The sequence below is a fragment of the Conger conger genome, chromosome 19 (genome assembly GCF_963514075.1).
Source record: "Conger conger chromosome 19, fConCon1.1, whole genome shotgun sequence".
Lineage (NCBI taxonomy): Eukaryota > Metazoa > Chordata > Actinopteri > Anguilliformes > Congridae > Conger > Conger conger.
In genome coordinates, this window is record NC_083778.1 from 17,311,303 (window position 1) to 17,332,825 (window position 21,523).

General features: G+C 45.3%; 1 protein-coding gene across 1 annotated transcript in view; it reads left to right on the forward strand.

The window, feature by feature from the left end:
• Positions 1-13,259, forward strand: part of LOC133118837 (hepatocyte growth factor-like) — a 33,704-nt gene extending 20,445 nt beyond the window's left edge. The window contains exons 8-18 of the mRNA XM_061229098.1: positions 40-205; positions 959-1,092; positions 2,507-2,620; positions 5,886-6,002; positions 6,355-6,387; positions 7,188-7,293; positions 7,870-7,944; positions 8,784-8,933; positions 10,214-10,320; positions 11,903-12,045; positions 13,077-13,259. Coding sequence (XP_061085082.1) covers positions 40-205; positions 959-1,092; positions 2,507-2,620; positions 5,886-6,002; positions 6,355-6,387; positions 7,188-7,293; positions 7,870-7,944; positions 8,784-8,933; positions 10,214-10,320; positions 11,903-12,045; positions 13,077-13,259 — 1,328 coding nt within the window. The remainder of the gene's footprint in view (positions 1-39; positions 206-958; positions 1,093-2,506; positions 2,621-5,885; positions 6,003-6,354; positions 6,388-7,187; positions 7,294-7,869; positions 7,945-8,783; positions 8,934-10,213; positions 10,321-11,902; positions 12,046-13,076) is intronic.
• Positions 13,260-21,523: the final 8,264 nt, after the last annotated feature.

Consider the following 21,523-nt stretch of genomic DNA (forward strand, 5'->3'; position numbering starts at 1 on the left):
GGATCGTGGGTAATGAATCTCTCTCTCTCGCTCTTTCAGACTCGGACCCCGAGACAGCCGTGCCCTCCGCGGCGAAGTGCTTCCTGGGTCAGGGGGAGGGGTACCGTGGCACGGTGGGGGTCACCCCCAGTGGAGTGACATGTCAACGCTGGGACTCCCAAAGTCCCCACAACCACACCTACAGCCCCCAGAACTACAAGTGCAAGTGAGTCCCAGGACCCCCGAAATACAAGGGGCTAACGATACAGACCTGAAAAACAAGTGGCAATAGGTTAGGGGGGGACTCCCGCAGAGGAGTTGAGGCACTGCGTGAGGAGATGAGTCTTCAGATTGCGGTGGAAGACGGGCAGTGAGGGAGCAGTTCTTATGGGGATGGGGAAGTCATTCCACCAATGAGGAGCTAGGGTGGAGAAGCTGCACCAATAAAACTTTATCGCTGAGGCCATAATGGTTGCTAATGGGACTGTACTTAATTCAGTCACTCCGTTAGTAAAATTCAAGTGATGATTGGGACATTAATCATAGTTAAAATGTCTATGATTTTGGGTCTGTGCCACAATCTATTTTGCCATGTTTCTAGATACACATTGGTGAGTGTGTGTGTGTGTGTGTGTGTAGTACAATTGTTTAGATTGATGCAGCTACTCTGCTGTCTAGGGTATTTACAGGAGGCAATGAATAAGGAGTAATTACCGACAGGATCGTGCCACATTAATGTCCTTCCTTTAGAAAAAAAAAAAACAGCTCAGGCTAGGTTTTGAAACAGCTGGGAGCAGGTAATTTCAAGCTGGCTATAGTTGGACATTACACCAGGGAAGCCTGGCACTATTCAGAGGCTTTTTTTAAACCTGCAGTCCAGGGGGGGTGTTCATTTTGACCGTTTACCGACTGTGGTGTTCGGTGTCTCGGGATCGAGCGGTGTCTTCACGGTTGCGTCTGGTGGCTGTGTGCGTCGCAGGGACCTGCGGGAGAACTACTGCCGGAATCCCGACGGGGCGGAGCTGCCCTGGTGCTTCACCTCTGACCCCGGCGTGCGCATGGCCTTCTGCACCAACATCCCCCGCTGCGAGGCCGAGAACCGCGATGAAGAAGGTACGGAACCCCACCCCACCCCCTCCGATTTCGGGTTACTGAGGGGCTTTAGATACTGACTTAGATACTACACTAACAAAACCTCCCGGACCTTGCTATACTAACAGACCCTTCCAGAACCTTGACTGCACTAACAGAACCTTCCAGAACCTTGACTACACTAACAGAACCTTCCAGAACCTTAGCTACACTAGCAGAACCTTCCTGAACCTTGACTACACTAACAGAACCTTGGCTACACTAACAGAACCTTCCAGAACCTTGACTACACTAACAGAACCTTGGCTACACTAACAGAACCTTCCAGAACCTTGGCTACACTAGCAGAACCTTCCTGAACCTTTGCGGCACTAACAGAACCTTCCAGTGCAACTCTGCAGAGCGGAGGTCTGAACCCTGCGGAGAGGTGTTTTTCTGTGGAAAACTCTACGTTTGCATCCTCTCCTCCCTGCTGTTTCCGACGTTACCTCTCCCCATCCCTGGCTCTCTTCTCCTTCCTGTTCTGTCCCCCACAGGAGGGGAGGGGGGTCAGTAACCTTGTCAAAGACGCCAGGTGCAGTCTCTTCCTCTGTGGCTGTGTTGACTATTCCTGTGGCAGATCCGTACATCTTTACCTACTTCCGTTTCAGTTTTTATTTTTAACAACCCTTCTCCGTCATTTTGAATGCCAGGTTGTAATTGTAGTTGTTGGGCCCAGTCTGTAGTTCTAGGATCTGGGCTGGCTCACACATGCACTAAAAACGTGTGCAGGTCAAACCACAGTCCACACCTGTGAAGCTCTGGCTAGTGATGGCATCGGCACGGTCAGGATTCATCCAGAAATGGTGCCTAACCTGGACACACCAGCCCAAAGTTTATCTGTGCACTGATGTGACACTGTTTAATAGCACCCTATGTAGTTAGCCTTGCCTACAGGTGTGTTTGTGACCATTTACCTTTACTTTTTTTTTTTGTCAGCCTCTGTGGAGATAAATGTGAATGACTTCTTTTTGAATTATCAGAGCTTTATTTCTTTGACCTTCAAACCACCCTGTGTTTATCCCACCAATGTCCTTGTAACTCATATTTTATTACGTACAGCAGTGACCTCTATTTACTGTACACAGTGGCCCCTGAAATTTAATTTACAAACTCAAGCCGGCTCAGTATGTATTTTAAGAAGGACGGACATGAGAATACAATCCCGCAGCCCCCGTTAGGGAACAGACTCTGACAGTCTGACCTCGGTATTTTCCGGCTTTCCTTTACGATTCCCCTACGGAAAGGGTATGGGTGTTCTGGGGCAGAATGTTAGACTGTTCGCCGTGCATGCTGGGAGATGCGGTTTGAGTAGGGGACGGGACCGGGGCAGACTGTTCGCCGTGCATGCTGGGAGATGCGGTTTGAGAGCTCTCTCTGTGTGCGTCTGTTCCAGAGTGTTACGAAGGCACTGGGGAGACGTACCGGGGCCAGCTCTCCAAAACCAGGTCGGGCATTCCATGTGGACCCTGGGAGGAGCACAGCAAAAGGTACGACGATCCGCTTTTCCGTTTAATCCGTCTCCATGAGGATGGGACCAGGGAATCTGTTGTAATTCCTGTTCTTGTGTTGCTCTAATTACACTGCAGTTTTGACACAGTTCTGTCTCAGCCTTTCTGGGGGGGGGGGTATATCACAAAGCAGGGGTTACTGAGTTTGCTGGATAAGTTCACAGAGTAAAACCTGGGCCCCTTCCAAAACTGGACTGGAAAAAACGACTGTTCTGGGTTTTACTCTGTGAACTTATCCGGCTAACTCAATAACCCTGCTTCTTGATCAACCCTACCGACTACAGTAGTTTTCATGCTGGTTGGTAAGAACATGAAGTTGGGTATACAGGCTTGTGTTGTAGGCGACCACATTGATGATGCGGCCAAAAGGCTAATGGAGGGTTGTGCCTTGATTTAAAGACAAAATGGCGTCTGCTGTGCACTTCGGTCCAGAGAGGTCATTCCCAAGCACAAGAGTGCTGATGTCACAGTACGGTATATGGGGTCTGCTTCCATGGAAACGCAGCTAGGTCCCACAGTGGGGGCATTCTTTGAAAAGTTCTCAAGGCCAAGACTCCATTTTGTTTCCAGTACTCAGAAATTTGGTGGGGGTGGGGGGGTGGGGGAGTATAAAAAACAAAACTATTTGAGCAGATGTCAAAGTCAGAGTTAATTACGTAATTCAAAAGTTATTCAGTTTGGAATTGGAATAAGTTTTTGAATTATGCATAATGGGTCATAATAGTCTCATATAAACTTTTGCTCATTAATTCTTAAAAGCGACACTCATTCTTTCTCATAATTGCACCTTATCAGCAAGTAGCATGTTGGTTTACTTTAACAACGATTCCCCCCCCCCCCCCCCCCCCCACATCTTTCTTGTCCATTTTCTTCCACATTTCACCTCCAGAGCTGCATTGATGAATAGTTCACAGGCCACAATTGCCCTCCGTTACCTGCATCTCCCCCCTATCTGCTGCCGACAGGTCTAAACGAATGTTGTAGTTCCCTGAATCTGGAACTTGTCGAAGATCAATCTACAAAGCCGGCAAGCGGTTAGAGAACACAGGAGTGAAGTCCTGGAACCCCCCCCCCAGAGATAGACGTTCTGTCAGGTCAAATTTATCAAACTTGAGATAATAAGACCCCCTTTTTCCTTTTCTCACGGAAGGAAGTCTCTGGAGCGCACCCAGTCGGGGGGTGGTGGGGGTGGGGAGTTTGGGGGCCTGCGTTTAATTGCCGTTTGAGCGTAGCTGTTAGCATTACTTAATTTACAAAAAATGGCGAGGTAATGATAGCGCAGGCAAGCGGGACATGTTCCAGAGGTGACCTCTGACCCTGAGGAAGTTCTCGCCCGGCCTGGCTGTAGAGCAGATCAAAGGCGGTCGAGCTTCTTAATTTGGCCCGCGTCCAGAGAGCCGGTCCCCGCCGGGTCAGACCTGAGCCCTGAGAAACCTCCCGGGAGGACATGTTTACGCCGGGGAGAGATGTGAAATTATCGTTCCTCTCCAGTAACCCAGTAACTCAGCAGGTTTTTATGTGACTTTTTTTTTTTTTTGGACTTTACCCTGCCGGCTAGATTCCCCCATTGTTGCTACAAATCAGGGAGGAGGGGGGAAGATAACGGGAAGAGACAGCTCTCTCTGTTCTTTTATTATGCGTGGTGCGGTTTTAATGTACCTTGGTAATTATGTTGCCAGTTATCTCAATACGAGCGTTGAATTATTGCCAGTGAGATGAACTCTCACTCTCTCTCTCACACTCTCTAGCTCCCCCTCTCCCTCCCTCGTTCTCTCTTTCTCTCAGCTGAGATATTCTCAGAGTAGAGATGGATAGATCAGATATAACTGTATTATCCACACCTTCATGTTTTTTCCCCCCCCCCTTTTAAACATCTTTTAAATCATTTTCTTTTTTAAATTCTGAGTCATACATACACCACTGCATTATCCTCCCATCATTTAGCACATACAGTGCTAGCAGGCAAAATCCCCTTCCAGAACCTTGGCTACACTAACAGAACCTTCCAGAACCTTGGCTACACTAAGAGAACCTTCCAGAACCTTGGCTACACTAACAGAACCTTCCAGAACCTTGGCTACACTAAGGGAACCTTCCAGAATCTTGGCTACACAAAGATAACCTTCCAGAATCTTGGCTACACCAAGATAACCTTCCAGAATCTTGGCTACACTAGGGGACCCTTCCAGAATCTTGGCTACACTAAGATAACCTTACAGAATCTTGGCTACACTAAGGGAACCTTCCAGAACCTTGGCTACACTAAGATAACCTTCCAGAATCTTGGCTACACTAAGATAACCTTCCAGAATTTTGGCTACACTAAGGGAACCTTCCAGAATCTTGGCTACACTAAGATAACCTTACAGAATCTTGGCTACACTAAGGGAACCTTACAGAATCTTAGCTACACTAAGATAACCTTCCAGAATCTTGGCTACTCTTAAGATAACCTTCCAGAATCTAGGCTACACTAAGGGAACCTTCCAGAATCTTGGCTACACTAAGATAACCTTACAGAATCTTGGCTACACTGAGGGAACCTTCCAGAATCTTGGCTACACTAAGATAACCTTCCAGAATCTAGGCTACACTAACAGAACCTTCCAGAATCTAGGCTACACTAACAGAACCTTCCAGAACTGTGGCTACACTAACAGAACCTTCCAGAACTGTGGCTACACTACGTGCAGTCTGCCATGGGCTATGCTGCAGTACCACGGTCTCACACTTTTATATCTCCCAGTGTGCTCTTCAGAGACTCCAGCATTTATGGTCCTTTTATTCTGTAAATAGCCATCTCATCATAACCACTCAGTCCAGCCATGGAAACCATGCTCTCTGTGTACCCTCACGGTCCGGCAAAAGGGTTACAGGGTTCCTGAAGGGCGACAGGGTCTGCTGGTTTCTGTTGTTACTCTGCACTTAATTCATCAATTAGATTGAGTTACGCAGTCAACTCACCTCACCTGGTTACCTGGGTCTCAACAGGGGGCTGATTTTCAGATGAACACAAAGACCAGCAACACGAAGATGAACACAAAGACCAGGGTTGGAGACCACTGGGATATGGTTTCCTCCTGTTTTTTGGATTCCCAGAATTCAAGGGGGTTCTGGTGGTGAGGAGTCCTGCCATTTGTAGCAGGACGAGAATTTTCATCGTAGACTAGGATGCAAGACCTTTTTTCGTTTCCGATGGGGAGATCTTTGATGTCGGCCATTTTGTTTTGTTTTTTGTCCATAGTGGTGACTGGGAAAGTTCAGCAGAGGCCGCAGGCCTGGAGATGAACTACTGCAGGAATCCAGATAAGGACAAACACGGGCCCTGGTGCTACACCAACAGCTCGTCCATCCCCTGGGACTACTGTATGATAAAGCCATGTGAGTACTGAGCCCACAAAAATCTGCACCCACTTATTTTCGACTGAAAGCTGTTTGCAGGAAGTGTCCTCATCCCTTGGTTCCATGCGAAATCCTCCACGTCTAGTACAGAACATGTCAGCATCATTAACAAATTCTGTGCAACAGTTTGACAATATGTCCAATCTCTGTGCAAAATATGAAACCCTTACTGCTGTGTGTCTTTTTGATGTACAGTGCCGTGCACTCCATAGTTTTTCTGGGTTATTTTTGTTCAGGATTGCAGGCAATGTATGTTCATGTATTTCATTTCAATGACTGCAGCAATAGCAGTCTATATTCCGTTCTAATATTTTGTTGTTATTTATTTTAGGCAAGCTGTCCTCAAACACAGCTCCTCCAAAAAGTAAGTCCCTGCTCTGGTTATTCCTCAGATCCAGGGATGTTTTTCCTTGCTTTTTCTTGGACAGAATGTTTATGGTAGCTCAAAGGTGACATGTTATTACATTAATGACATTTGGCAGATGCTCTTTATCCAGAGCGACGTACAGTTGATTAGACTTAGCAGGAGACAGTCCTCCCCTGGAGCAATGCAGGGTTAAGGGCCTTGCTCAAGGGCCCAACGGCTGTGTGGATCTTATTGTGGCTACACCAGGGATCGAACAACAAACCTTGCGTGTCCCAGTCATGCACCTTAACCACTACGCTACAGGCCGCCCTATATGAGCTTGTGTTTAGGCTCAGTGAGTGACAGATTCCCACAGTCACAGAGGGTTTTTGACTCTATTATGTGCTGCAGATGTGATTCTGTAAAGGCTGCAGTGGGGCAGTCTGATAGCCTCGTGGCTATGGTGCTTGACTGGCACCAGAAAGCTTGGTGGTTTAAGCCCCAGCGTGGCCACAATAAGATCAGTACAGCTGTTGGCCCCTATATAGAGTTATATGGCTCAACCATTTTATATTAGTGTATTGCTCTGTAAAGCACTTTGAGTTGCATGCCTTGTATAAAAAGGTACTCTACAAATAAAATGTATCATTATTATTATTATTGAGCAAGGCCCTTAACCCTACATTGCCCCAGGGTAGATTGGCTCCTGTTTAGTCTAATCAACTGTACATGTCTTTGGATAAAAGCATCAGCTGTAATGTAATGTAATGAATGTTTTTACGGCGCTGTGCTTGACGGTGCTCCCTCCCTGTTTGAAGGCGAGGCGTTGAAGGCCCCCTGCTTCTTCCACAAAACCACGCGGATCGTGGGAGGCGCTCACGTCTGGGGCAGAGAGGGAAGCTGGACCGTCAGCATTCAGAAGGGGTACGTGACTTTCGCAAAGCCCTCTTCTTTCCTGTGAACTGCACTTACTGCGTTCTTAAAAATAGTACAACATGACAATCGTGATGGTTTATTGTGATTGTTGTGATGTGTTATAAACAAGTACAACTATGTTTTGAATCAGAATCAGAATCAACTTTCGTGTCAGTCCACATAGTGCAAGTACTAGGACAAGGAAATGGGAGTCGCATCTGACCCGGTAGTGCAAATCGGAGTTAAAGTGCAGTAATAAGAGTCCAATATTATTGTATTGTATTAAGACAGTGATATTATGATATTATTGATAGAAGTAGCGGAAAAAAGTGCAATACATGACATACCTTGCATAAATTGTATGCAATGCATAGGATGAAATGGGCAAAGGCGGAAAGCGCAAATAACAACTGAAATGGATATGAATGAATAAGTACTGAGGAGTACTGGGGAATGTGTACGATATGTGCAGTTGAATTCAGGATGCAGGGAGTGTTTGGGATGCTGTAACCACTCGCTGATCGCTGGCGTTTCTCTCTCTCTCTCTCTCTCTCTCTCTCTCTCTCTCTCTCTCTCTCTCTCCAGCAATATGCACTGGTGTGGCGGAGCGCTTATCCGTGAGAAATGGGTTCTGACGACGCGACAGTGCTTCTCCTCCTGGTAATATTTTATTTTAAAACACAGTTTAAAAAAAAAATTTAAAAAAAAAGAGACGGCATTTTAAGTGGACCTCAACAGATCTTTACGCTTCACATCAAAGGCCCCCGTGAAATATCCCCGAGAATATTACGAGTTTTACGTCTCCGCGGCCTCCCGGGAATTTTCTGAACGTCTGCCGCGCGAGTCTGTTTCAGATCACCGCGGCTCTGCGACTCGTTCGCCTCGGGCCAGAATGCATTATTGAACGCTTCAGTTCTTCATGGTGTAAGCTGTGAGTCACCCAACTCGTTTGGTTTCATGAAGCGTGACCTCACTGGGCGTTTTTCGGACTTGCGAGAGTTACCGTGGATGCACGGGGTCGTCTGTTCACGCTGGATGTCATTGCGCTAAGGGCGGGCCTGTGGCGTAGCGGTTAAGGTAAACGGCTGGGACACGCAAGGTCGGTGGTTCTAATCCCGGTGTAGCCGCAATCAGATCCGCACAGCCGTTGGGCCCTTGAGCAAGGCCCTTAACCCTGCATTGCTCTAGGGGAGGATTGTCTCCTGCTTAGTCTAATTAACTGTACGTCGCTCTGGATAAGAGCGTCTGGCAAATGCCATTCATGTAATGAGCTGAATAGAGCTGAATTGAGCTGAATTGGGCTGAATTGAGCTGAATTGAGCTGAATTGGGCTGAATTGGGCTGAATTGAGTTGAGTTGGGCTGAATTGGGCTGAATTGGGCTGAATTGAGCTGAATTGAGCTGAATTGAGCTGAATTGGGCTGAATTGAGCTGAAGTGAGCTGAATTGGGCTGAATTGATGTTTGCGAGGCTGCAGTGACGCTCGCTCTTTCCCGCAGCGTTCCTGATCTGTCGGAGTACCGCGTGTGGGCGGGGTTCCTCCACCTCAACGACTCGGCCTGGGACTCGTCCAGCGGGCAGGAGCTGCACATCGCCCACCTGATCTGTGGCCCCGAGGGCTCCGACCTGGCCCTGCTCAAGCTCTCCCAGTGAGCGGCCGACCCCTCTCAGACGCTTACACACGCTAAACACGCCTTTACAGTGTTTATTCTGCACAACCCCACGCTCTCAGACGCTTACACACGCTAAACACGCCTTTACAGTGTTTATTCTGCCCGACCCCACGCTCTCAGATGCTTACACACGCTAAACACGCCTTTACAGTGTTTATTCTGCACAACCCCTCGCTCTAAGACTCTCACACATGCGAAACACGCCTTTACAGTGTTTATTCTGCACAACCCCACACTCACAGACTCTCACACACGCTAAACGCGCCGTTTACAGTGTTTATTCTGCACCCATAACACAACCCCGTGCTCTCAGATTCTTACATGTGCTAAACACACCGTTTACAGTGTTTATTCTGCACAACCCCTCCCTCTCAGACTCTTAAACACGCGAAACACGCCGTTTACAGTGTTTATTCTGCGGCGTGTACATATTTCAGCATGTCTTTTTCAAATGTGTGAAATGTGTGTTCCAGAACTCCGTTACTTTCAATCACCAGATGTGATCATTACTGTACATTAGCACCGTAATGTTCGGCTAAGAGGCCCGGGGTCTTACATTTGAACACCGTTCACTTAATCTGAGAGGAAAGCCAACATGTATATGCGGGCCAGGCGAGTTTGCCCCCCCCTCAGTGGTCTTCACCGCAGATGTTTTTATCAGTAGAGCATCTGGGAAAAGGGCGGGTTTGACGTTGATGTTACGGTTTTGGGTCGGCTGGTTCACCGCAGTGTAACTGGGTCTGCCGAACTTCAGCCCGTGGTGCTGGAGGGACTGAGAGGCTCGGTGGGGGGTTAGCCCGGTGGATGTCAGAACGGCAGAGTCTCTGACCTCCTTCAAGCGCAGACTGAAGACCCATCTCTTCAGGCTACACCTTTCCCTCCCCAACTCACCACCATGATTAGCCTTAGACTGTAATGGCACTTATGTAGAGATATTGTTACTTGTATAGGTCTTATTATTTTTTTATTGGCTGTTGTATTGTTGTATTCTAGTTGCAATTGTGGTATGCTAGTTTGAAAGTCGATTGTACTCTTAAAGGGTTCAGATTTTCTGTATGTTTACACTAGGACTCGGAAATGTACTGTCCTCTCAGGTCCTCTTTGCACTTGTTCTTGTGTTTGATTTGCACTTTGCTGTACGTCGCTCTGGATAAGAGCGTCTGCTAAATGCCATGTAATGTAAAGTAATGTAGCCGTTAGCGTGCTGAACAGCCTGTGTCGTGTGTGTGTGTGTGTGTGTGTGTCCCCGTCCCCAGACCCGCCATGCTGGGGGAACGTGCGGGCACCATCCTGCAGCCGGTGTCCGGGTGTGGCATGAAGGAGGGGGTCGTCTGCAACATGTACGGCTGGGGAGAGACGCAAGGTACGGCACAGAGGGGTCTCCTTTTCCGTTACACTGCAGCACGGCTGTGTGGCTGACGCTCTTATCCAAGGCCACTTACAGTTGATTAGACTATGCAGGGGACCATCCTCCCCTGGAGCAATGTGGGGTCCTTTACACTACAGTACAGTTATTTAGCTGACGGTTTTATCCAAAGCTACTTACAGTTGATTAGACTATGCAGGGGACCATCCTCCCCTGGAGCAATGTGGGGTCCTTTACGCTACAGTACAGTTATTTAGCTGACGCTTTTATCCAAAGCCACTTACAGTTGATTAGGCTACGGAGGGGACCGTCCTCCCCTGGAGCAAGTTTGAACCTTCAACCTTTCAGGTCCCAGTCATGTACCTTAACCACTGGGCTAACCATGACTAGGCTACACTTAGATTTATATTAATATCCTAGTCTTATATTTAGACTTAGCATATTGCTAAATAATTGCCAATGACGTGAGGCAGTTTGACTCATTACAAGTTTTGGCAATGGGGTAAGAACATTTTACTTGTCAAGTTGACAGGAACTTAATTAAACCGAGCTAATATTTTCTACTGGAGAGAACAAGAGGAGTAAGACCCCTTGAACTGAAAGACACAATGGTTTCAATTCCAGCCAAGCTTGTGCTTCATCACCTATTTAACTTTAGTGTTGTAATGCAGATTAATGTGAATAACCTGTGAAGTTGAATTAATGCTGCTCACCCTTGTATTTAATAGTGCTATAATTTCATATCAAAGACATTTTTGGTCTGTGCAAACTGTATAGAAAGTGGTGTTGCTGGTCCAGTTCCCCTACAGTACTTGTCCGTGTATTGAGCTAATTAAAGGTGCTGAGTTGAACTTAAAATGGCTGCCTAGAAGAAACAAAATGGCGTCCTGCTGGTGGGGAGTGGCCTCCCGAGAATCGGGTTTCGCGGCTGAGGCGGAAAAGCCGCGCAAAGCGGTGTCTAAATCCTCGCCTTTCCGCTAACCGCTCGATCGCTCCTAACGGACCGCGGCGGCTGGAGGGGGAACCACCGCGCCCCGCCTCGCCCCCGGGGCCGCGGTTTAGGATAAAGTCTGGGATAGAGATTTGGCCTTGTAGCGTAGCCTGGCCTGCTAGCGCCGTTCGCACCGCTGGGCCTTTAAAAAACCCCCCAGTGCGGGATGGCTGTGCTCCAGCAGGGTCTCTGGTTCTCCTTAAATCACTGCGGCGCTCTGCGGAGACTACGCCGGCCGGGTCCTCCAAAGGTGCTGACCTGTCGAGTCTGGTGGTTTACCTGGCTAGACGGAACGGAAAAGGCTGCCAAGGTCAGGGCCTTTCCAGTTAGAGTAGAGTAGCCTGTTGCCGTTCTCCTGGACCGTGCACTGTAGCCCTCCAGGACCGCGGAGAAGTAGGTCACCCAATGCCTTTGAACTCGGTTAAACCCCCCGTTTTCATTCCACGTCCAGCTGTTTCATCGAAGCAGTCGTCGGCGTGACCTTTGGCGTCCACAGAGCTCTCGCTCTTGTGAAATCAGAGCACGGTGAGTTTTAAGAGTGTTCCTAACCCCCCCGAATCTCCCCTTGTCCCCCCCCCCCCCGAGCAGGGACGGGGCGAGAGGGGGTGCTGAAGGCGGTGCAGCTGCCCATCGTCAGCAACGAGCGCTGCATGGAGTTCCACCGCAGGAACCTCCGCCTCACCGACACGCGAATCTGCGCCGGCGGCCGGAGGAGCGAGGGCGTGTGTGACGTGAGTTTACCCCCCCCGCCCCGCCCCGCCCCGAAACGCGGCTCACCCCCCCCTCCCCGTGTGCGGTGCTCCTGTCCCAACATGGCCGCCCCGCCCCGCAGGTCTCTCTGGCTGCCTTCGAAATCACACACTTAGCATACCACTTTTACTATGTCTCAGTGAAAATCAGCCTGAGATTTAGTATGAGTAGTATGTTAGTTATGCGGTTATGCTAGAGCTTGGGATGTCCTTAAAGTCCTCTATGCCAGGGATGTCCTTAAAGTCCTCTATGTCAGAGATGTCCTTAAAGTCATCTATGTCAGAGATGTCCTTAAAGTCCTCTATACAAGAGATGTCCGTAAAGTCCTCTATACAAGAGATGTCCGTAATATCCTCTATGCCAGGGATGTCCTTAAAGTCCTCTATGTCAGAGATGTCCTTAAAGTCATCTATGTCAGAGATGTCCTTAAAGTCCTCTATACAAGAGATGTCCTTAAAGTCCTCTATGTCAGAGATGTACTTAAAGTCCTTTATGCCAGGAATGTCCTTAAAGTCCTCTATACAAGCGATGTCCGTAAAGTCCTCTATACAAGAGATGTCCTTAATATCCTCTATGCCAGAGATGTCCTTAAAGTCCTCTATGCCAGAAATGTCCTTAAAATCCTCTCCACCAGGGATGTCCTTAAAATACTCTATGCCAATCTTATCCAGAAAGGGTCACAGTGTGTATGCAGGTTTTTGTTTTAGCCCATCTGATTCAACTAATTTATCCAATCATGGTCTTCACTCGTGACCTTGATCAGTTGAACCGGGTGTCTTTGTGCTGGATTAAGGCCAGAACCTGCACCCACACTGGCCCTTATCAGATGAGAACACACGCCCTTGCTCTATGCTCCAGTCCTGTGCTGTATCTGTCTCTGGGCGGGTTCTGCTGGCAGCACTGACCGCGGTAACGTCCTGTCCCCTGCTCTACGCTCCGGTCCTGTGCTGTATCTGTCTCTGGGCGTGTTCTGTCGGCAGTACTGACCGCGGTAACGTCCTGTCCCCTGCAGAAGGACTACGGCGGGCCCCTGGTGTGCCAGGAGGGGGAGAGTAAAGTCATCGTGGGCGTGAGCGTCCACGGGCGGGGCTGCGCCCTCGCCAACCGGCCCGGGATCTTCGTCAACGTGCCCTTCTACACCGACTGGATCCACAAGGTCCTGAAGTACTACTCCCACCTGGAGCAGAACCAGTAGGGCAGTGGGTCCGGGCCCCAAGAACTCATACCGACATCTGTGATGTTAAAAGACTCCTTTTAATGAACCCTAATTTGGGGGGGGGGGTTTTGTTTTAGTTTTTTTGCGTGGGGGGGGGTGTTCTCTCATTCTCCACTGCTGCAGTTTTCCATAAGCAGCGCTGTGGCAAGGACGCTGCGGACCTCCAGGACTCCGATGTTTGTGGGAAAATTAATGATGGGGATCGAAAGGAATGATGGGAATGCAAAACTGTACTGGGCTCTCGAGAAAGGAGGAAGGATTGATGTTTTCCATTGGTTTTTTTATTTGTTTTTTTTCCAACAGAAACACAGGCAAGACTGCTCGTATCACTCAACAGCCTCTACTGTAATGTTTCCCTCGAGTTGCTGAAGGTATGAAACGGTTTAGTTCTGACCAACCCTTAAGTTTCAATAAGAGAAAGAGGTTTTTGTTTTCAGTTCATTTTAGCCATGGCCAAATTGTGGGGGAGTCACCAAAAGGATTTAACGTGTGTGTCTGTGTGTGGTTTTCATGCGTGGGAATGTGAGCCTGCTTGCATGGCTGTTTTGAAACATTTCTATACTGATGTTTCATCGTCATTGGATTTTTACTTTTCATTGACATGATTCTCCCTAAAGACGGAAACTTTTAAAGGGGACACTTTGATTCCTTGGGATTGATATAGTTCTACATCAACAAGGAGCACCTCTTTAGTTCAAATGAGATCTAATCTGGGAAGTTAGATCTATATTTTTATTTTTATTTTTATGTAAGTTAAGCAAGCAGCAAGTAGGATGGACCTCAGATTCACCACTATCACAATATATACTATGAATTTTAGGAATGTTATTGAGCAATATGGAACATACTCGCAGTGAAGATTGTATAGACGTTATCAATAATTGTAGTCGTACTCGTTTGGATTTGTATTTTAAATATTGTGTCCTGGAAGTACTTGAATATGTCCAAAATTAAATGCAAATTCACTCCCTAACTCGGATCAACGTTTGTCCGTCAACATCTGTCATGAACAAATGATTTGTTTGGGGGCCAATCAAAATGAAATCTTCATTTCAAAGTTTCCCTAGTTCAGGAATCCCCAAATGTTTACCCATCAATCAGTGACTGAATGAAAAATATGAAAAGTATTTGCATTTAATTGTAACTAAAATGTAACGATGAAATGTTATTTGAGTCCAGGCCTGTGTTTCTCTTATAGACAGACCTAGGGCTTCAGTACAGTTTTGCATTAGTCCGAGCTCTGCAGTTTTGAAGTTAAGTTCACATTGGGCAGCATTGTGTACAGTTATTTAGGTTTATGAGTGTATTTCTGACACTCCACAATGTTTGGTAGGTCTTATAGATCTGTATTATGAAACAGTTGCTAAGTTAAGTGGCATCTCCCTATTAGTGTCATATTAAAGTATTATTTTAATTTTTCTTTTTTTACATTTTCTGATTTGTACTTGTTCAGCCCAAATAATTCATCGTGTGTGTTTTGTGCAGTTACTGTTGAAAGAGGGCGTTTGCACGTTGACAAATTTGTTCGTTTAACATCATTAATCTCATCACAGATTCGAATGCAAGTCAAATTTTTTTCCCCCATACTTGAGTGAAAAGCCAGATTCATGACGAGGATTGCCAACTGCCAACCACAAATAAGTATCGGATACAAAGCAATGTAACGTATTGTTTCATTTGTCTGGAAAATGGGTTTTCTGCTGATCCACTCCGGTGAAATGGGGAGAGTTTTGTGGCAAGAACGTGTTTGATTTATGTATTTGTGTGTTTTGTGGGATGGTATGGTTCGTCTATCATTACAGCCTCCAGAACATGGTCAGCTGACCTGGGTCAAATCATTATTTTAAATATGTTGCCTCTTTAGAAGCTGGTGAAATGATTAAGCATTCATACGTATCTGACTATTTTCAGTGAAACACGTGGCTGAAACAAAACACAGCCGTGTTAATTGTCAGTAATGGCGCTGGTTTCAGAAGCATTAAAGCATTTCATTAAAAATATTTGGTCCAGGTCAGAAGGTTATACTCGCAAAAGCAGGCAAAAAAAAGAAGAAGTAATTGCTGTGTTTTTACACTTCATTTTCCGAAATAATACCGTGTGTGGTGAGCCTAACAGCTTCACTCTGGGGATGTATGAACTTTAAATGAAGTGTGTCATTTGATCGTAGTGTATTTCTCCCCTACTACTGATGACACAAAGCCATGAATCCCTTCCTTTAAGCTCCAGGCATTCTGTTGAACTGGTAGCTTCTTTCACAACACAGACAGGTCAATATGCAATTATTAAGACGGGAAATTGTCGAATGTGGTTGAATCTTGTCGTCTGTTGATGTCTTCTTCTATGAACAGGCTTTTTAGGTTCTGCTGGTGAGGACACAGCACTGTCTGTATGCTGGAGAAAGAGTCGAGTTGTTTTGCATTGGATGGATTAGATAGATTCTGCCTTCTCGTCATGCTTTTCATATTCATTTCAAAAACTTGGCCCTGAAACTCAAAGGCCTTCCAACACGACCAACTGAGGAAGCGATTCGTCTAAACCTTGTCAGCTTCACTAAATATTATCTTATTGAAAGCTGGACTCAACATGTTTTCATTGAAAGTGCTCCTTGATTGATGGTAGCTGCCTTGATTGTGTGTGGAAACATAAATTTGAATGTCAACACTGTCCTAATTATTCACCAACACACAAAGCTTCTTTTTTTTTTTTTTAAGTTACATTTTATACATTAACAAAATGACTTGATTAAACGATACATTTCATATTCAACACTAGGCCCAGAGCAAAGCTGGTTCAGCGAGAATAACCGAGTGTAGTATTTGGCCCTGAATAAGTCTTCTCTCACAGATGGACATTGGAGCTTCCAGTGAAACTGAGTCGGTTATTCTCCCGTAGCCAAAGGCCAAGCCTAGCGCTGGGCGGTCTGTTTTAAATCAAGCTAAAGGCAATTTGCTTCGCTGTTGCGCTGAAAGTTCCAGTTCCCCCTCAGTGTCCCTTGTCTTTCTCGGTTTCCTTGTTTTACCCGACGTGAGGGAGTTGCTACAGCGTCTAGGCTGTCATGCTAGCACACCTGGGGTCAAATACTTCCAACTGAGACACTGTAATCCTTTAGCCACCACTGCTAGAGATTACTGACATTACTGAAACATTCGTTCCCATTCTCAGCAATATTCAGTACAAAAAAAACCTGCTGAAAATTTCAGCTAGGACTAAGTGTTTTCAGCACTTCTATCTGGTCTCCAGCTGGTCTGTAGCTGGACTGAACTGGTTAAGCTGTTGGCGTAAGATGTTGTTCAAACTGGTGGACGAGGTAACGATGTAGGCTTGGCAGCTGGTGAACTACTGGTTGGCCAGGTAAAAGTGTCAGAAACGCAGCTTAAACCAGCTCCACCAAGGACTTTTCAGCAGGGAAAGTCTTTAATATGATTAGGCGTTTTTGGTTCCATTAAAATTTTGAAGGAACTGCCAGAGTGTTCTCTAATTCCACCGCCATTTTGAAGTTAGACTACTTCAAATGTGACCCTGGTCTCTGCCAGGTGTCTCCTGGGTAATGTAGTCACCACGCCCAGTGCTGGCCCTAAAGTTCCCCATGTGTACTGCTCCTATCCTGCCATTCTTATTGGGTGGTGGGGTGATACAATGGAGCTTTCGAGAAGAAACCTGCTTCATTCTGTGTTCACTTCAATACTAATTAATAAGTTGCACTGACAATCAAATATTTTGGTCAATAGAGTGTTAGCATTTGCTAGTTTTTGTTTAAAATGTACAATAATAACATAAAATAGCAAATCTTTCTGCAACTTCACTTCGCAGTAGTACATAATATTTGCTGAAATGCATTTCAAGGAAATCATGAGTGATCTAACCTTCGTTTGACTGTGATGGAAGGGGAACTTCAAAAGGATAAAAAAATGATTTTGCTTTCATTATTTGATGCTCACTCCTAACTGAATTTGACAGATTGTCGGTTGACGATGTTGGTGAAGTCTCATCCATTATTCATTGCCTCCAAAAAAATCTATAACTTGTTTAAAATGAATTTTAATGCAAACACGTGTTGGTGAAATAAAGACAGTCTGAAAACTCAACATCTGTTGCCGTGCCTACCGGCCTGGTGATAGACATGGATGTGGGTGGTTAGGAAAAAAAGCGTTGAGTGAAAGAAGTCAACGGGCACCTCACCGATTCCTGGGATGGAGCTCTGATTGGGCGGGTGTGTGTGGATCACTGTCTCGATTGGTCAGCTGTCGTGTGTATATTCTCTCAGTTTTTTATAAGATCTTTTTAAGCCTGACATGCAGTTCACAAAGTCTTTCCATATGCTGGAAACCCTGTCTCGTTTACAAATGATGGTACTTATGCTGAAATGTTCCTGTTGTGTTCCAGGGTACATGTTTGTACACATTTCTTTCTCCATTTCTGGAGTGGTTTCAGTTGGCCAACCGACGTTTTCAAACACAAATCTTTTAAAGTTGTGTCCGTTTTATCCAAACCCACTGTACACTGTTTTTTGTATGTTTGTCAAACTATCACCGCCAAATATTGCTGCAACAAAATGATTCTGCCTTAAAAAAAAATATAACTACAAATATTGAATGTTCATTGGCCATTTTGTTCACATATGAAATGTGTTTTTCCATATGCAGGTAGAAGAATGTCTTGCTTCTTCGTGCTCTTATTCTGGGGAGATTGCCTTGAGTTTGCGGTGTAAAGTGTAAAGTGTATTCAGGTGTAAAGTAAAATACTCCTCTCGTTTCGGTGAAAGTAAATGGATCCTGTTCATTATACCTGTATATTATAGCTTCTGTATTTTTTTCCCGTTTACTGTGTTCGTCAAACAAAATGCTGCTATACAGACACCTTGTATAAAGTACCAAAATGTCTCAAAATTCCAAAGATCTGTTGTTCACTTTATTTTATAATTATTATGTTTATTTTTTTATTAACTAGCACAATTTCACAATAAAATACATCAGTACTATCTGAATTCTTATTCTACTCTCAGGATAAGATGTGAATACCCATTTTGTAATTATTTTGTATTGTATTCTTTTGAAACTTAATAAATGTATTTAAAGTTTTGATCTTGGTTCCCAGTCTGTTTGTGGACACCAGTCGATATTCTACGTTCCACAGAACTTACCAGAATCATCTTCAGTCCGACTAATCATCTTGCATACCGTAATATGTATTTATACGGAGTTTTAATTGCACCCATTTTGTGTTGTCTATCTAAAGCGTGTGAGGAAACGCTTGTTAATGTTTTCAGAACCGTTTGCGGTGATGCACGCACTGCAGTCCTTTTTCGTTTACGATCTTTCGGCACCCTCGCTGACGGACATTTCCTGCGTACTTCGGAGCCGAACGCGAATCAAGTTTAAAAGCCCGAGGCTGCGTCAGTCGTAGAGATGAATCGGGTTAATCACATTTCACCGTTTGTATCAACCCATGACTTTGTCCTGCAGATGCTTCTAATTTTGGGGCTCTCCAAGACAAAGGAGACGAGCCAAGAGGACCCACATGGGCTGTTTGATGTTGTGTGAGCAGGGTGTGTCTGCTTTAGTGTTGCCAAAATTAAACAAAACCAGGTAATCCTCCCCCTTGCTCATTAAATTTAACCGATAATGTAACTGTTCTCTTATTTGTTTTCTATAAAACATCCCTTCCATAATTATGGGTTATATATTTTTAGCTGTGTAGGAGAATTTATCCAGACTAGATTAGGAAGTGATGTAATCTAATACAATGTGTGCGTCATACAGTAAATTGCTAATTGTGCAAATCATCCAAAAATTTGCATGGGTCAGACTATGAGCAACAGGCGATGTTGCATTATTAGAAATTGGCCTTAGCCTGTGGTCCTCACTCCTGGTCCTGTTACTCAGCATTTAATTGATCAATTATATGATTACACAGTTAACTCGCCTCCCGCTGGTTCCTCGGGTCTGAATTGGTGGCTGCTATTAAGGCAAAGGTGAAAACAAAAACCAGCACACCCTGCGGCTCTCCAAGACCAGGAGTGAGGACCACTGGCCTAAACCCTCAGCTTAAACCAGAGCAGTAATCCTGTGTAAACATGGTTAATGCACTTATTCTAGTCTTTTATCAGGATATGCTAGAGCAGTAGCTTTGAAGTATTGGATTGGTGTTAAATTACTTTTACGTTGTCTATTTTCCCCACAAGAGGGCGTCAACGACTATCAGATAATTATGTTCCTCGGTCTGCACGCATGTTATGAGATGAGGTATTAATAACTCCGTGACAGTAATAACTGCATGTTTTATTGAGTCACGCTTAGAATAAGGTTCATGAATTGGCATTAAGTAATTTAGCTGAATTAACGTGAATTAATGATGGACAAATACATCAACTAAGCATGAAATTTACTTTTCATTCGTAACTAACACATTGTTGCATCAATATTTATACATTGGCAAGCCATAGGATGAACGTATAATTAGTTAACTTCTCAGTAGTAGTCAAGTTAACAACTACATAAGTTCATGCCAATCTTACAGGTATTATCGTTTATTGTAAATATGCTGTTTTCGGCATGGCTCTTGCTCTGTGTTACGTACAGTAGGAGTCATAAAGTCCTTCGGGAGGAACGTGGCCTGCCAGTGCTAGGGATTTGGCTCCCTCTGCTGGCCACGATCGGAATGGCAAACAGCAATACATCTGGCTTCAATTACTAAAAGTGAACGTTCTGGTGACGCCGCGCGTATCTGCGTCTGACCCCGTTCTCAGCGAGCTTCGTGCCTGACCGCGTCCTGTGTGAAACTACTGGTCCTGCGTCCTGACCCCGAATTCTCATGTCCAGCCAAGCCCCGAAACTGCCGTGAGTCACCATTTTGTAACCAGATGTTTTGTCTGTCTGGTTACAGCGAGGGTCATTCGGTGTCATTTTGTTCATATATGAAGTATGTTGTTCCATATGCAGGTATTAGTTTTTATCTTGCTTCTTTGTGCACAATTATTATTATTTTTTTGTTGTTGTTTTGTTTTTTTAGGGGCAGTAGCCCTTTGGGGGCAGCTCATAGGCTGTTCAAACCCCCATCAAGGATGTGAGGTTTGTTATGGGTGTCAGTTTCTATAAAACATTACCTTCCAAGTTTTAGGCAAACCATGCAATTTCAGTCACACTTCTAGTTCAAAATGTCAGTGCAATGTCATTTGTTAGCGCAGTGATTACTTTCACTGAACTCAATAGAAAGCATTGTATTTTTCTTGGCCAAATTGAGCACTAACGCTGCAGGCTAGAATGAATAGTCTGCCAATGATCAGCCGTAAATGCAATACGGTAATTAACTAGGAAACGGAAACGCAAACTTCAGCGACTAAGATCAAAGCGTGTGTGTTCAACGTGACAAGAAGCTGAAATAAAGAATAAAACAAATTAAAATGTCCTATTAGTTGATCGCACTGCACTGTTCTTATAGCTTAATAACACAGAGAGACTGTAGATAACAGACTAGTACTGGGGAAACAGCATTTTAGATCGCCCAGATGGTGAAACCGTTGATCGCAAGGCATCCGCACTAATGGCAAAATCAGATCTCACTTTGAGTTCGTTTTAAAAGTTACTCACATTTCTGTCGTGGAGCGTGTTTCGTGTCGGATAACCTGCAGTGAACTTTAGCGTGAATCACATTAAGTGAGACGTTGCTCTTTACCCCTGGTTTCCTGACTCATCAGGGGGAGAGAGATTTTCCGTCACCTTGACTTGCGGGGAGGCCTTTTTACATTTCTTTTCCAGACAGATTTGTTATTGAATTTCAATAACAAGGAGAATGACACTTCAAACAAGCAGTGGCTCTATAGAAGGTTATTCGGTCTTCCGCCCACGCACAGTGTAATTCAGAATCGCTCACAAAAGGATGAGAAATGTCATCTGAGTGAGGCCCCGTGAATTCAATTCCCTTTTTCTTAAATTGTAAACTCTAGAGAAGACTTAAAATTTAAAATAAAACACCGCCTGTCTGCATGTTTATCATTCGTAGTCAACACACACAGCTATGGGAGACACTCAAAATGGAGGTCAGGGAACATTACATTTTTATGCAAAGCAACTTACAGTTGATTTCGACAAAGCATGGGACAATCCCCCCTGGAGCAATGTGGGGTTAAGTGCCTTGCTCAGGGGCCCAACGGCTGTGCAGATCTTATTGTGGCTACACCAGGGATTGAACCACCAACCTTATGGGTCCCAGTCATGTACCTTAACCACTAGGCTACATACTGCCCC